The sequence below is a fragment of the Pleurodeles waltl genome, chromosome 8, assembly GCF_031143425.1.
Source record: "Pleurodeles waltl isolate 20211129_DDA chromosome 8, aPleWal1.hap1.20221129, whole genome shotgun sequence".
NCBI lineage: Eukaryota > Metazoa > Chordata > Amphibia > Caudata > Salamandridae > Pleurodeles > Pleurodeles waltl.
Window position 1 is genome coordinate 1,404,497,476 of NC_090447.1, and position 14,811 is coordinate 1,404,512,286.

At 43.9% G+C, this 14,811-nt stretch overlaps 1 protein-coding gene across 3 annotated transcripts in view; it reads left to right on the forward strand.

Moving 5' to 3' along the window:
• Positions 1–14,811, forward strand: part of ITSN1 (intersectin 1) — a 1,130,286-nt gene that overhangs the window by 348,363 nt on the left and 767,112 nt on the right. For all 3 annotated transcript variants that reach the window (XM_069202488.1, XM_069202489.1, XM_069202490.1), the window contains exon 12: positions 10,225–10,337. In XM_069202488.1, coding sequence (XP_069058589.1) covers positions 10,225–10,337 — 113 coding nt within the window. The remainder of the gene's footprint in view (positions 1–10,224; positions 10,338–14,811) is intronic.

A 14,811-nucleotide genomic window follows, 5' to 3' on the forward strand; every position in this document is an offset into this window, starting at 1 on the left:
CATTACACCAAGGGCACACTCAACCAGAAAGAAAGGTGCTACCATGGCCTTTCTAGGAAACATCCCAATGCAAGAAATATGTAAGGCAGCCACATGGTCTACGCCTCACACATTCACCAAGCACTACTGTGTAGACGTGTTATCCGCACAACAAGCCACAGTAGGTCAAGCTGTATTAAGAACATTATTTCAGACTACTTCCACTCCTACAGGCTGATCCACCGCTTTTGGGGAAATAACTGCTTACTAGTCTATGCAGAACATGCGTATCTACAGCGACAGATGCCATCGAACTGAAAATGTCACTTACCCAGTGTACATCTGTTCGTGGCATCAGTCGCAGTAGATTCGCATGTGCCCACCCGCCTCCCCGGGAGCCTGTAGCAGTTTGGAAGTTACCTTCAATTATTTATATATGTGTCATCTCAACCTTAAATAGGTGCATACTTAGTCACTCCATTGCATGGGCACTATTACTACAATTCAACTCCTACCTCACCCTCTGCGGGGAAAAACAATCGAAGATGGAGTCGACGCCCATGCGCAATGGAGACAAAAGGAGGAGTCACTCGGTCCCGTGACTCGAAAGACTTCTTCGAAGAAAAACAACTTGTAACACTCCGGCCCAACACCAGATGGCGAGCTATTGCAGAACATGCGAATCTACTGCGACTGATGCCACGAACAGATGTACACTGGGTAAGTGACATTTTCATTATGTTAGACCCAAGGGCATTACATGCAAAATCTGCAACAGTAGCCATTTTTTCAAATGTTCCATTTCAGAGATGTGTAAAGCCACCCCCTGTAGGTCCGTATATTCATTCACTAGATATTAGTGTGTGGATTCATACTCCAGGGCCTTATCCAGTTCCAAAGTAGCTATTTCTTTTTATATAGACCAAGAAACTGCATATCCACTGCACACCTTTGCCTCAGAAGGCTTTAGCAAGCTCAAGGAATTTTTTCATTTTTATTTCATTTTACTTGCTTGCCTCAACCTCTTATCCTTTTGCACATTCAGAATTTTCTGGAAAGAGGTTGGTAGCACACGTCATAGCATTGTGAAGATTAAGGGACTGCATGTGTGACGCCTTTCTTATACCTTCATTGATGACAGTAGGATGTAATTAGTTGTTTTATCTACTGACTTAGATGTTCCAACCGAGCTCCGCTATGATTGCTGATGACGTTCTTCAGACTTAGCTTGTTGCCATCAACAACTCCTGATGCTAACAAGTACTTGGATGTGGTTGAGAAAGTGCTTTAACAAGTGCAACTTGTCAGTAATTCCATTCTCCTACATACTGAAAGAGCGAGAGTCTTCCTTCAAAAAAGGCGTTTTTGCTTGACTTCATAGTAGAATCCCAACATTGCAGAGATGCAGCAAAAAATAAACAATCTCCTTGTATTGGGCAGTTCATGCCTGCTCCCAACACTGTAAAAGTCTTAATTCAGTGCAGTGCAGTGACTTGCAAATCTGTTGCTTATCTTCTTTAGAGCTCAGTTCAACAGCCACAGTTGAGATGGGTCAGACTGTGACAAGTGCAGGGATTGTTTGCATTTCCTGCAGTTAATCTCAAGCCCTTTGATGTCCAGAACTGAAAATGTTGTATTGAGTGGAGGACAAGATGCTTAGGAGAAATTAAAGGAAAACTAGAACCACCAGAAAGAGAAGTGGTTAGGCTGAAGTAAGGAAAGGCAATTCTCAAGAGAGACTCATTCCAGGAGAGGTCAAGCCTCCCTTAAGCACTAAGGATGTTGGAATGGATTAGGTTGCTTAAGCCTTGGGGAATATGAGGAGTGAACTGTGCACTTTGGTTTCTGAGAAGGAACGGAGCCCCTCGGGTGGGGCTATCCAGGCGACCCCTACCAGGACGGCTTCAAAGAGCAGGTGCTCCCTAGAATTGCCGTTAGTGAGGAAAGTCACTAACGAGGACTTTATCCCTGCAGGGAGATCATGGACTGAGAAAACTAAATCTCTCAAACATGTTCCTGTCCTCACACCCAGACCTCCTCACCGTCTGAAGACAAGGTGTCTTATATAGCACTGATGGGCAGAGTTTGGCCTTTGAGATACGGCAGGATTTCTGGGTTTTATACTACAATTGATTTTGAAAATGTATGGCCAGAGCATTGCCAAGTCAAATAACTATCAGTTGTTTTGATGAGACATCTGTACTATCTGATTCCAGCTCTTGCCTTCTGCACTGTGGTCTGAGCCCTGGAACTATCTTGCATAGAACTTGAAGATACTCTACTGGCCAGTCCCACTTTCGTGTCTTCAGACGGTAATAATGCTGTAGATCAGCTTGTGGCTGGGACCAGAAGGTTTTCTCTCTTCTATTGTTTATAATGACCTTGGCTTCCTCTTGATGTCAAGCTACAATTAAAGAGGAGGTATACCTTGCCTTTAAGTACATTTATTTGGCTAAACCTAAATACGTGTCCTATAAGTTGATTATCCTTGGTGGTCAAGACTAAATCTGTGGTATTCAATTGACGAGAAATGACTGTATATAAATAAGGGATGTATTATAAAAAAAATCTTTTTATTGATTTTTGAACATTTAACATAACAAAGAGACAGTACAGCATAATTATGAATTCCCAAGGTGACATTGCAACCATAATCCAGTCACTTGTCGAGACCAGGAGAAAAGAGTCATATAAAGTGGATCCACAGTAAAAATCACCTCTCAGCAGGATTTGAGAAGCGTCTCTTATGAGCCCTTGGGACCTTCGATTCTCCCTCCATCCCTCGGTGTGTGCGCCACAGAGACCAGATTTTTTCCCCATTTGTTTGGGGGCACTCCCCTGCCCGAGTATATCGTCTTTTCAGACAGCATGCACCAGTCCATCTCTTACTACCATCCGGTCACAGTGGGTGTCTCTCGTGCCCCCCTATAAACTTGCATGTTTCATTTTGCCACTAATAATCCTAGGGAAGCTCACAGTTTATTATATTTCGGGGGTGGGTCATCCCCCCAGATATGTAGGAGGCATTATTTAGTCGAGTCCGGTATGTCCACTCCCAAGACTTCACCTACTAATAATTGTATTGCCAACCAATAGGACCATACGGCTGGGCAAGTCTATAGAGTGTTTAAGAATGTGCCACTCACCCCACAGTCTTTAAGACGCAGATGTGTACAACTCTGGCCCATGGCCTGTATGGTGGTGCGGGGATAATATGAGCGATGAAGGGTATACAGGTGGATGAGGCGGAACCCTGTGTTAAGTGACACTTCTTTCTAGGCCCCAGTTGTGTCCTCCCATTCCACCTCATCAAATGTCCCAATGTCAGTCTCCCACAGATATTAATGTAGCAACTGTGTTGGATGAGTTGTTATTAAGCTTTTTATTTATATGTGAAATTGTCTTTTTTGGTATGGGTTCTGTGAGGATATGATTCTCTAAGGAAGAGGAGTCCTCAGCAAAGGTGTGTCCAGGGATATGTGAGAGCAGTGCATGGTGGAGTTGGATATATTTCAAAGCTTCTTTGGGGGCCAGGTCATATTGGGTTTGTGGTTCAGCCAGGCTAAGCATTGTATCCCCTTTCCAAACACCTCCCAGCAAATCTATGCCAATGAGGCTCCACTTTGTGAAACTTTGTAGTCTCCCCACCACCTTCAGGACGTCACTGGACCATGGGGGGGAATCATCTCAGTTTGTTTCCCCATCTACCATAAGAAAGTTGTCGCTGCCCTCCATACCGGCGCCACGTTGAGGGTCTGTGGTAGAAGAATAGCGGTAGTGGTGGATGAGTTGTAAAGTTCTCCCTGGTAACCCACTTTCCCAAACGAGAATCCCTTCAGTTGGAATGACTGATCATCCCATGGGGCAAACGCCCAGTCGTTGACCACCGTTAGTTGCGTAGCCCAATAATATTTTTTGATGTTGGGGAGGCTAATCCCTCTGTCATGGACCCCCTGGTGAATTTTATAAGGGCAATACAGGGTGGGCTTGTGTTCCACAGGAGTGAGCAGATAAAAGAATCCATCCTACAGAAAAAATCATCACGTATCCAATATCGAGTATTTTGTAAGGCAAATAGCATCTGAGGCAATGTCATCATTTTGAACAATGCCACTCTACCCAGTAGGGAGAGTGGCAAGCCCTTTCAATTTTGTGCATCCACTGTAAAGCGATCCAGAATAAGGATGAGATTGTATTGGTAAAAGATGGGGGGGGGTCCAGTGTAACATGAAACCCCATGTATTTGAAGCTCCCTTTGGACATGGTCATTTGGAGACCCTTAGGCAGAGTGGGCATAGGGCCGGTAATCAAATGTATGAGGGACTTGTCCCAATTGATGGTGTAACCTGAGTGTTGCCCAAAAGTCTGTAGGATCTGTGTCAGCTGATCAATCGTTATGGGGGAGGGGGATCAGTGACATAAAACAGGATGTCATCTGCATATAAGGAGGTACACTCTTCCTAATGTTCCCCCCAGTGTATGCCTCATACCAGTAGGTTTTTTTGAACCCACAATGCTAAGGGTTTTAGGGCCAAAGCAAAGCTCAGTGGGGATAATGGTCATCCCTGCTTCTTTCCCTTGTGAAGGAGAAAGCTGTGGGAGGTCGTCCCGTTTACCTTAGCACGTCTTTGTATGGTAGACGTAGCCAGCCCATGAAACTGGTCCAAGTCCCATTTGTTCCAGCACCCCGAACATATGGTTCCACTCCAGTGTATTGAAGGCCATGGAGGCATCCATGGACATCACCAGAGTGTTCACAGTTCTGTCTCAGGGCCCGCCATCGCCTCGAAGAGTCTCCGGAGGTTTAGTCTTGTTCCCCTGTTCGACATGAAGACGGACTGGTCTGGATGTACCAGGGGTGTTATCACCTGACGTAAGCGATTTACCAAGAGTTTGGCCAGAAGCTTTATCTCCACATTAAAGAAGGAAATGGATCGGAGGGAGCTACATTTGTCTGAAGGTTTCCTTACCTTATGGCGTACCACAATAGTTGCCTGTCTCTGGTCTTCCAGGAGGCAACCTGCGGCTCGTGCCTCCTTCCACATCTTCAATATATGGGGTTCTAAGTGGCTGGCTAGGTGTTTTCAAAGCTCAGTGGGTAATCTCATGTGGCTGAAGGTCTGCTTCTAAGAGTTGCTTTTGTTCCTCTGTGAGTTGGGGGAGGTTATTATCTGTTAAAAAGGCCTGAATGTCAGGGATAGTGCAGTGTGTTTTGGAGGAATAAAGGTGTTAATAGTCAGCGAATGTGTCTGCTGTGTCCACAGGGTCCGATAGGGTGTTCCCCTCCTTGATGTTGATCTGTAGAACCCAGCCCAGTGTTTGGTCCCATTTTTCCAGCCAAGCCAACAGTTTGCCTGTTTCATTGCCAACGTCATAAAGGCGTCTTTGGGCCAGTATGGGCATTTTTTCGCTTTTTCTTCCACTAGGTCCCGGTATTCCTTTTCTTTATGTTCAAGGGGGTGTGTTCCCTCAGTGTTTGTGTCCTCTAGGTTAATTCGTTCCATGGCCAATATTTCTATCTCCAGGGCTAGAAGTTGTTCCAGCTGTTTTTTTCTTCCTCCCTGTAGTGAGTGAAAAGGCTTGACCCCCTTATCACCATTTTATATGCTTCCCATAATAATTGTGAGTCGACTGATCCTTCACTGATCTCAGTGTAGGAGATCGGGGCCTTTTCTAATTTCTTCATGAGAGGTTTGTTGGTGAGGTGCCAAGCATTTATGGATCGGGTCCTGCAGAGCCAGTGGTCTGTCCCCAGAGCTCCAGCCATACCGGGGAATGGTTGGCTAGTCCCCTAGCTAAATGACGTATGTCTGCGACTTGAGTTACATTGGTGTTTTGTGTGAATATATAGTCCAGTCTAGATAGACTGTGGTGTTTCCCGGACAAAAATGTATATTGTCGCTCCCGATGGAGGTGCCAAATGTCCGCCAGGTCCATCGCAGGCCTGGGTAAGTTGGTCCAGATCTGCAGAAAAAGTGGAAGTCATATATATATATATATATATATATATATATATATATATATATATATATATATATATATATATATATATATATATATATATATATATATATATATATATATATATATATATATATATATATATATATATATATATATATATATATATATATATATATATATATATATATATATATATATATATATATATATATATATATATATATATATATATATATATATATATAATAATTTAATGGGGATTACCCTTACATACCAGATTGGGCTACATATTTCCCTTGGGGTCAGTCCATGTTTTAAGACCTATGAATGGGACCTAGGATCCCTACACCCCTAGAGTCTGTGGTGTCCCCGGCGTGCCCTCTGGTCATGCCATTGCAGGAATTACTGAGAAGATGTGTTTCTTGCAGGAGTGTAATGCCTGAATCATGTCTTTTGATGTGGTGGAGTTCCATCGCCTGTTAGATTTTATCTCCCCGTCCTTTCACATTCCATGATAGGATTCCTAATCGGGCCCGGGGGTGGGAGTTTGGGTGCTAGGTCTCAGCATAAGTTACACAGTTAGTTGAAAAGACCCTGGGTGCTGTCACCATTTCGTCTGCTTCCACTGTTCTGTATCATAAAGTACAACATCCCTTTAATAAGAACATTCCCCCCACCTTGCTACTCTGCATGATGGGTTCCCAACTACCCGTCCTTCCCCAACTAGCAAGGCACCTGTCGCCCCAGAAAACATGATTGTTAAATTCACCCCTGAAAACATGATTGTTAAATTATAACTGGGGGTAAAACTTGCCAGTTGTGCCCCCCTCGCCTGCCCTCCTCTGTCAGATCAAGACGAAGTAGTCTCCACCTCCCCCCTTTGTGCTTTCAGCTCATAGGAGAAAATACACAATACCATTCATTTCCAGACTGTGGTACAATGTCCATTGACAAGATAGAGTTCCCGGCTAAACCATGGCCTGTGGGGTCGGTCATTTGTGGTAGTAGATCGCTCTGTTTGCCTTGATCTCACATATTGGCTGTCGTCTGTCCCCTCATTCAAGTCTTTCCTCTTTAGTCAGGGGGTGCCTCTCCTTTTCCTTATTAAGACCGGGTGCCCTCCTTCCAACCACTCCCAGGCATCATATATATGATGTTCTGGTTCCCGAGTTCTTTATTGTCCTCTATGAAGTTGCGGTGCTCTGCTGGACCCTGAGAGTGAACTCTGGGAAAAGGTTGATTGTGGTGTTTTCAAATTTCAGGTCCTGTTTTCATCGCACTGCTTTAAGTATGCCTCCCTGTCTCTGTAATTAAAGATACGTGCGATGATGGTGCAGGGAACGAGCCTGATCGAGGGGTGTACATGGGCACCCTGTGCGTCCGTAAAATGTTCTCAATGAAGTCTTCCACAAAGAGGTTTGCGCATAGGTCCTTCCGCTCGTTCAAGTACTCCCACCAGGCTGATATTATTTAGTCGGGATCTTCCTTCCATATCTTCTAGATTTGCCTGCATTGTGGCATTATCCGCTAGGAGCCGGTTAATTTGTTTTTGGATAGCTGTTATAGTTTTGGTGATGCTCACCTTGTTTTTTTCCCCTGACTTAGGTGATCTTTTTCTTTGTTTACTTGGTCACAGTTAAGTGACATTTATGCCACCACAGAGTCCAGCTTAGGCTCAAGGGTGCCCTGAATGCTTTGAATGGCAGCCATGATTTCTCAGTCGGCTCTGGTGAGTCATCACAGCGGTCTGGATATGCCTCATCATGGGAGGCTTTGCTCTCCTTGGGACTGCATAACTTGTCCATCTTGCTCTGCTGCAACTTTTTAGTGTCTTTTCCTCCTGCCATGGTTGTTAAGGGTCACTAGGGTACCCACTTTTCTTGTTGGGGTTCTCACATGCTTCTGTTTCTGATGACTATTCCCAGGGTCCGTAAGATATAAGCGCGGGTCCCTCTAGAGAGGTAGTGTGAGCCCCAGCCCAAACAGTAGAAGTGTCTATCCATCCAGAGGATGGGCACTGTGGGTCTCTTATGGGGCAAAAAGCATGTTTGCCCATAGATTAATATGCCCCAAGTTAATGTTTGGCCGCTCCGTGGCAGATTTAGGCCGAACAAACACTCCTCCTCGTAGGCCTCAACAACACATTGGGTGAGGAAGGGAGAGAAAAGGCATGCTATCAGTCACTGCTGTGTGGCAACCCCTCTTCCGATGCCTACCTCAAGAGTAAGTCCTCTTGTACACTCACTGATGTGTGGGGGGGGGGGGGTGGGGGAGAAGTACGGGACAGGTCAGACGCCGGCCGTGTCTCGTGCGCCCGCTGCCTGTGCAGGGCTTGCTGCCCCAGGTTGTCGCCCTGTCTGGAATTGGGCCGATTCTCACTGTCAAAGCTCCCTGGAGGGCGTGGATGGAGCCGCCGTTGTTTTCTGCAGGTACGGTCTCCTGTTGGAAACGGCTTTTGAGGGTGTGGTTGTGCTTTAGGTTGCAGACCCTCCACACAAAACCCATTTTCCTCAACCTTATAAGTTGCTTAGCCATGTCTTGTGCCTTAATTTACTAATAGGTCCACTACAATAATCTGTTTGACCTCATGGTCCACTCAGCCTGTCTTCTCAGGTTGATAAAATGAATAGCATTGAGTTGGATGACCATAACCATCTGTTACTGCCTTGATCTTCTTAAGGTGAACATGTGCATTACACAGATACATCATGTTAGTGATCTGAATTCCTGCTGTGAAGGACTTCTTGCTTGTTCTTGTCAGCCATTATAAGCCATATCTCCCAACGGCTCTGACTACCTCTTTTTGGTTTAAGTTGCTTTTGAATCCTTTGTACAGGATCAGGCCCTAAAAAGTTGTTGTTTAAAATTGGGTGTGAGCCCTTGTGGACTTTCAGGAAGTTTGCAACGGTGTGGAATTTGATAAAATATGCACTTATCCAAGTGAAGGGATGCTTCAGAAATCTACTTGTCTTGTTAACAAAACAAAAAAAATAATTGTCTCTTGCTGCCACACAATAAGGTGACACATTATTATAGAGTTCTATTTATATCAGATCCCGGATTATAGCCTCTCTGATTTTGTTTGATGTCCTATGGAAAGAAGTGGACTCTTGAGAGGCTCTGAGTTTTGTACTTTTCTCCAAATGTACATAAAGCCAATGGAAACCAGCCAGAAGTGGTAGTTTTAGGATTAGTAAACTCTGAGTCTGTATGAACCCACAAACTAACATTTTAATGATATTCACCTGCTCCTCTTCAATGTCTTCCCATGCTTGAAAAGGATAGAATTGTACTACTGACAAAGACAAGCTACATGCTTTTCCAGGATAGGAAAAAGGGGTGTTGCAAAAGTGATTTTTTTTAAGGACTCAGCAGATTTTCTCATAAATAGGTATACTTAAGTGAATTTGCTCATGCAGAAAAGGAATTCACAAAGGTGTGCTGGAAGTATGGTTTCCAACCCTGCTTCAATAAACGTTTGTAACTTTCAGTCTTTAATCTGCACCAAAGCAAGGACATGCACCTGCAAGTGTGCTTTTTGCGACTTAATTCAAAACTCTGGTCCCTAATTTATTGCCGTGTTGCCCATAACGTTTTTTGCAATAATTTTTTTTTAAAAAGATCACGATGTATTTAACACAGATTTTTATATGGTGCTTTAGAGAAATGGCATTTAAAGTTGTACAAAAGTTTTGAAAATGTTATTAGTTTTAAGTTGCATTTTTTTGTGTGCACTTATTAATTAAAATAATCTGCAAAATTGTCATTGACCTGTTCTGGGCATCAGGTTATATGATTGCCACACTCCTGGTTTCCTGGAGTCTCTCTTCTCTAGTATGATGTGTCTTCTAGTGAGCTTGTCAGTGATTTGTATACTTAAAGGTATTAAGCTTCATATGTGAGATAGCAAACTATTGTGACACAAAGTAAAAAAAAAATATTGACAGAGTTCGACAAAAAACATTTTTCTGATTTACTAATATTGATTTATGATTTCATCAGTAGTAGGCCACTCTGGTGTTACGATCGATAGTAAAGAGATCTGGACAGGGGAATGGGTTTTCTGGGCTTCTGTCATTAATGATTTGGGCAGAATGCATTAGTCAAGAATTCATCAAAATCACAGTGATCCAAATGTGAATCCCCCATTATACCGCTTTTCTTCACAAAATTACTTTGCAGCTTGAATACAGTCGCAATGTACTTCATATATATAACGAGTGCACAACTGTTTTCCTTGTTGTACATTGTTTAAAAAATACTGGTTAATTTTAATTGTAGAAGAGTGCGTTCTGGAAGTGGGGCTTCTGTTACAAGCACAGTGTCTGTAGACCAAAGGTTACCAGAGGAACCCACAGAAGAAGAACAGCAGCACTCGGACAAGAAATCCCATGGTGAGTTGCACCTGTTTGAGAGGAAACATGAACTGTTCACTTTAACAATTAGAAATGTTCTTCCATGAGATCGAGTTAATGAGTTTTAGTAAAGCTTCCTGTATCTTTTAGAGAAATCATTATAATTTTATAATAGCCATTGCTGCTGATACCTGACGATGAAGCTGAAGGCAAAAAAATAACAACAATCATATGAAGGACTACTCCAAAGATTTTTTAAAATGTATATTTGTTTAAGTTAAGTATTTGCCCTAGTTAAGGCTTTCTGTGTGTGCTGAAGCATTGACATGATTACATTTTAGAAAGGAGTAGTAGTTATGGGACAGCTAAGCACTTGGAGCCTCTCTGACCCCTCGTCATTTATCAAAAAAGCAGATTTTCAATTGTCACTATGACTGTCATTAGGGGTTTTAGTAAATGTTGGAGGCTGTTCCATACCATCACGGCCCTGCACATGCATGGTCGGATTTTGGGGCTAATAAAAGACTCTAGGTTGTTTACTTTTCCATCAACTACGCAAAATCAACCAAGGGATCTACAGTGACAAAAGGAACAGTTGCACAGTGGATTGTGGAAACAATACAAATCTTCTTTTCAACTGCAAGGACGACACTTCCTTCACTTCCCAAGGCTTATTCAACAAGAAAGAAGGTCGCAACTCTAGCGATCCTAGCAAATATACCTTAAGACTCTATCTGCGCAGCACCAATATAGTCCTTTCTTCACACACTTGCAAAACATTACTGTGTGGACATACAAATGAACAAATAAGCGTAAGTGGGACAAAAGATATTTCAACACCTGTTGGCAACTCCTTCCTCATTTCATCCCAACCCACCCAATGAAGGTGATACCTCTACATAATCTAATGCACAGCATGTGAATCCTGAAAAGGATTCATGGTTTCCATGCTGCAAAACGAAATGGTTACTTACCAGTAAGAGCAGTTTTGCAGCCTGAAGAATTTTCTGGATTCACATGCGATCCACCCACCTTCCAGAAATGGGAATCTGTGCACTCAGGTGGGAAGGAGACAAACTGGCTAAAATAAGCAAGCAATGACCTCAAAGCTACGGAAAAAAACCTGGAGATGGCTACCATGCACAGGAACATCCGGGGTGCCGTCTGATGTCACACAGGAGACGGACACCTCAGCAAATTGTGGTGGTTGACACCCACAACAATATATAAAAAAATAAATAATAAAAAAAAAAAGCAGACCATTCAGGACCCAACCATGAGATCTAGATGGCAGAATAATGCGCAAGTTCTGAATCCAGAAAACTCTCCAGGCTGCAAAACTACTCCTACTGGCAAGCAACCGTTACGTTTTCTAGGGAGGAAGCTCTGTTCTTCTCCATGGATAGGGATGAAGACAAGATGTGAGACTGGACCAGGATACACACAAAAAGAAATGTCTGTATGCCAGGGTCTTTTTGACCGAGTGGCATACTAACTAGCCCTCTCTTAGTAGGTTGTTGAATCGTAATCCGCATGCTGCTATATTATTTACTTTCTCTAAAGTTGGATGCTGTAGTACAGTACAGATTCAAACACTACTGGCAGGTGTATAGTATTTCTAACATGTCACATAATCGGTGTGTGGTGTAAAAGGATAAAATACCAGGCAACGTGTAGCACTTTGAATAGGAAATGCAAAGTTAAATTTGAAACATTCAGCTTGGCTGTATGGAAGTGTGTTAGAAATGGGGTCTTTGGTGGTTGGCAGTCAGGTTACCCCCTGTCCAAGCAAAGACCCTCTCTCTAATCAGGGTAAGTCACACACAATCCAAATTATCCTATGCCCACCCTCTGGTAGCTTGGCACTGAGCAGTCAGGCTTACCTTAGAAGGCAATGCGTAAAGTATTTGTGCAATAAATCATGCAATAAAACAGTATAAACACCACAAAAATACACCATACAGGTTTAGAAAAATATAGAGTGTTTATCTGAGTAGAATAAGGTCAGAACAATCAAGATTTGATAAGTACAAGTTGATTGAGATATCACTTTTGCAATGAAAAATAGCCTTTAGTTCTTAAAAAGCAATAAGTGTCTCTTGCAAGCACAACGTACCTGGTTTGTGTCTAAATTATCCGCAAGGGACCGCAGAGGCGGAGATGCGTAGAAAACTTGAAGTTGTGCTTCGGTTTCTCTGGGCGCACTCAGTATTTTCCACCTCGCAAGGGCCTTATATTGATGTCCAGCATGCAGACTTGGATCCTCTTCAGGTTGCGGGGTATTTGGACGCCCCGGGGACAATGCGGAGAAATCTTGGGCATACGTCGTCTGGTGGACAATGCAGGCAAATTTCTGTTGCATGGCAGGTGCTGCGTCGATTATTCTCGCAGGAAGTCAGCCTGTCTCGTTCCGGCCTGGCTATGCGTCGATCCAGTGGGCTGTGTGTTGAAGTTCTGGTCGCAATGATGTCCCTGCGTCTATCTCCACTCGGGGAGCCTGGCTGCGTCATTCCGGTTTGGCATGCAGTGATTTTCTCACCGCGATGCAGGCTGTGCGTTGATTCCGACAGGCTGTGCATTTATTTTTCACCGCACAAGGAGTTCTTTGCAGATATGAAGTCTTTTTGGCCCTGAGACTTCTGGAAACAGGAGGCAAGCTCAACCCAAGACCTTGGAAAACACTTCTCAGCAGAGCCAGGGGGCAGAAAGGCAGCAGGGCAACAGCAAGGCTGCAGTCCTTTTTAGCAAAGCAGTCAGGTGAGTCCTTTGGGTAGCCAGGCAGCTTCTCTTCGCAGGTTGCAGGCTCTGGTTCAGAGTTTCTTCCCCAGTGGTATCTTGTCAAGAAGTGTCTAAATTGGTAGGGCCAGAGACCCATCTTATATACCCAAAAGTGCCTTTGAAGTGCGGAAGACTTCAAAGGGTGTTTTTGAAGTGCATAAGGTCCCCTTTCAGTACAACCCTATCTGCCAGGTTCCCAGTAGGGGGTTTGGCGGTCCATTGTGTGAGGGCAGGCCACTGTCCTTTGAAATGTAAATGCCAGGCCCTCCACCCTTCCAGCCCAGAAAGACCTATTCGGTATGCAGATGTGTGCATGTGTGACTGAGAATCCTGTGTTTGTGGTTGTGTTTGTGGTTGTCTGGGTGAAATGCACAAGGGAGCTGTCAACCAGCCCAGCCCAAATGTGGACTGTAAGGCACAGAAGGATTTAAGTGCAGAGAAATTTCTAAAAGTGGCATTTCTAAAATAGTAATATAAAATCCAACCTCACCAGTAAGCAGGATTTTGTGTTACCATTCTAGCCGTACTAAATATGACCGGTCTACCCCTTTCTGATCAGAATCTACCACTCAAACAGTATATGAGGGTAGCCCTAATGTTAGCCTATGAAAGGACCAGGTCTCACAGCAGTGATGTGGGTGGCACAATCAGTGCTGCAGGCCCACTAGTAGTGTTAGACTTTTCATCCTTGGCGTGGTCTCCCTTAACTTTTTGCCTCTGTTTCCCAGGTTGTTGATGTGTGCTGGATTCTGTTTTTGTTACTCTGGGCACTTTACCACTGCTAACCGGTTTGCTCCTATAGACAATGTGTATGTAATTGGTTCATCCCTGATTGGCATATTTGATTTACCAGTAAGTCCCTAGTACAGTGCACTAGAGGTGCCCAGGGCCTGTAAATCAAATGCTACTAGTGGGCCTGCAGCACTGGTTGTGCCACCCACATTAATAGCTCTGTAAACATGGCTCAGACCTGCCACTGCAGTGTCTGTGTGTGCAGTTTTAACTGTAAAGTCGACTTGGCAAGTGTACCCACTTGCCAGGCCTAAACCTTCCCTTTTCTTACATGTACGACACCTCTAAGGTAGGCCCTAGGTATCCCCAAGGGTAGGGTGCAGTGTATGGTTAAGGTAGGACATACAGTAATGTGTTTTATATATATGTCCTGACAATGAAATACTGCTAAATTCGTTTTTCACAGTTGCAAGGCCTGTCCCTCTCATAGGTTAACATGGGGGCTACCTTTAAATCTGATTAAAGTGTAGGTTCCTTTTGGGAGCGGATTGACATATGGAGTTTGGGGTCTCTGAGCTCACAATATAAAAATCCATCTTTTAGTAAAGTTGATTTTAAGATTGTGTGTTTCAAAATGCCACTTGAGCATTTTCTTGCTTAAACCATTTCTGTGACTCTGCCTGTTTGTGGATTCCCTGTCTGAGTCGGTTTGACAGTTGGGCAGGTTGCATCTATCACTAGACAGTGACACAATGGGAGCTGGGGTGTAGTCTGCATTTCCTGATGAGGCATCTGTGCTAGGAGGGAGGGGATGAGTGATCACTCGCACCTGAAAGGGCTGTGCCTGCCCTTACACAATGCAGTCTCCAACCCCCTGGTGTGTGTCTTGGGCCTAACCTGGGCAAGGCAGGATATCACAAACAAGAGAGACTTTTCTTTGAAGTAGGCCTGCTTCAAAGAGCAAAATGGGTATAAGAAGGGCACCCAAAACCACAGACTTTAG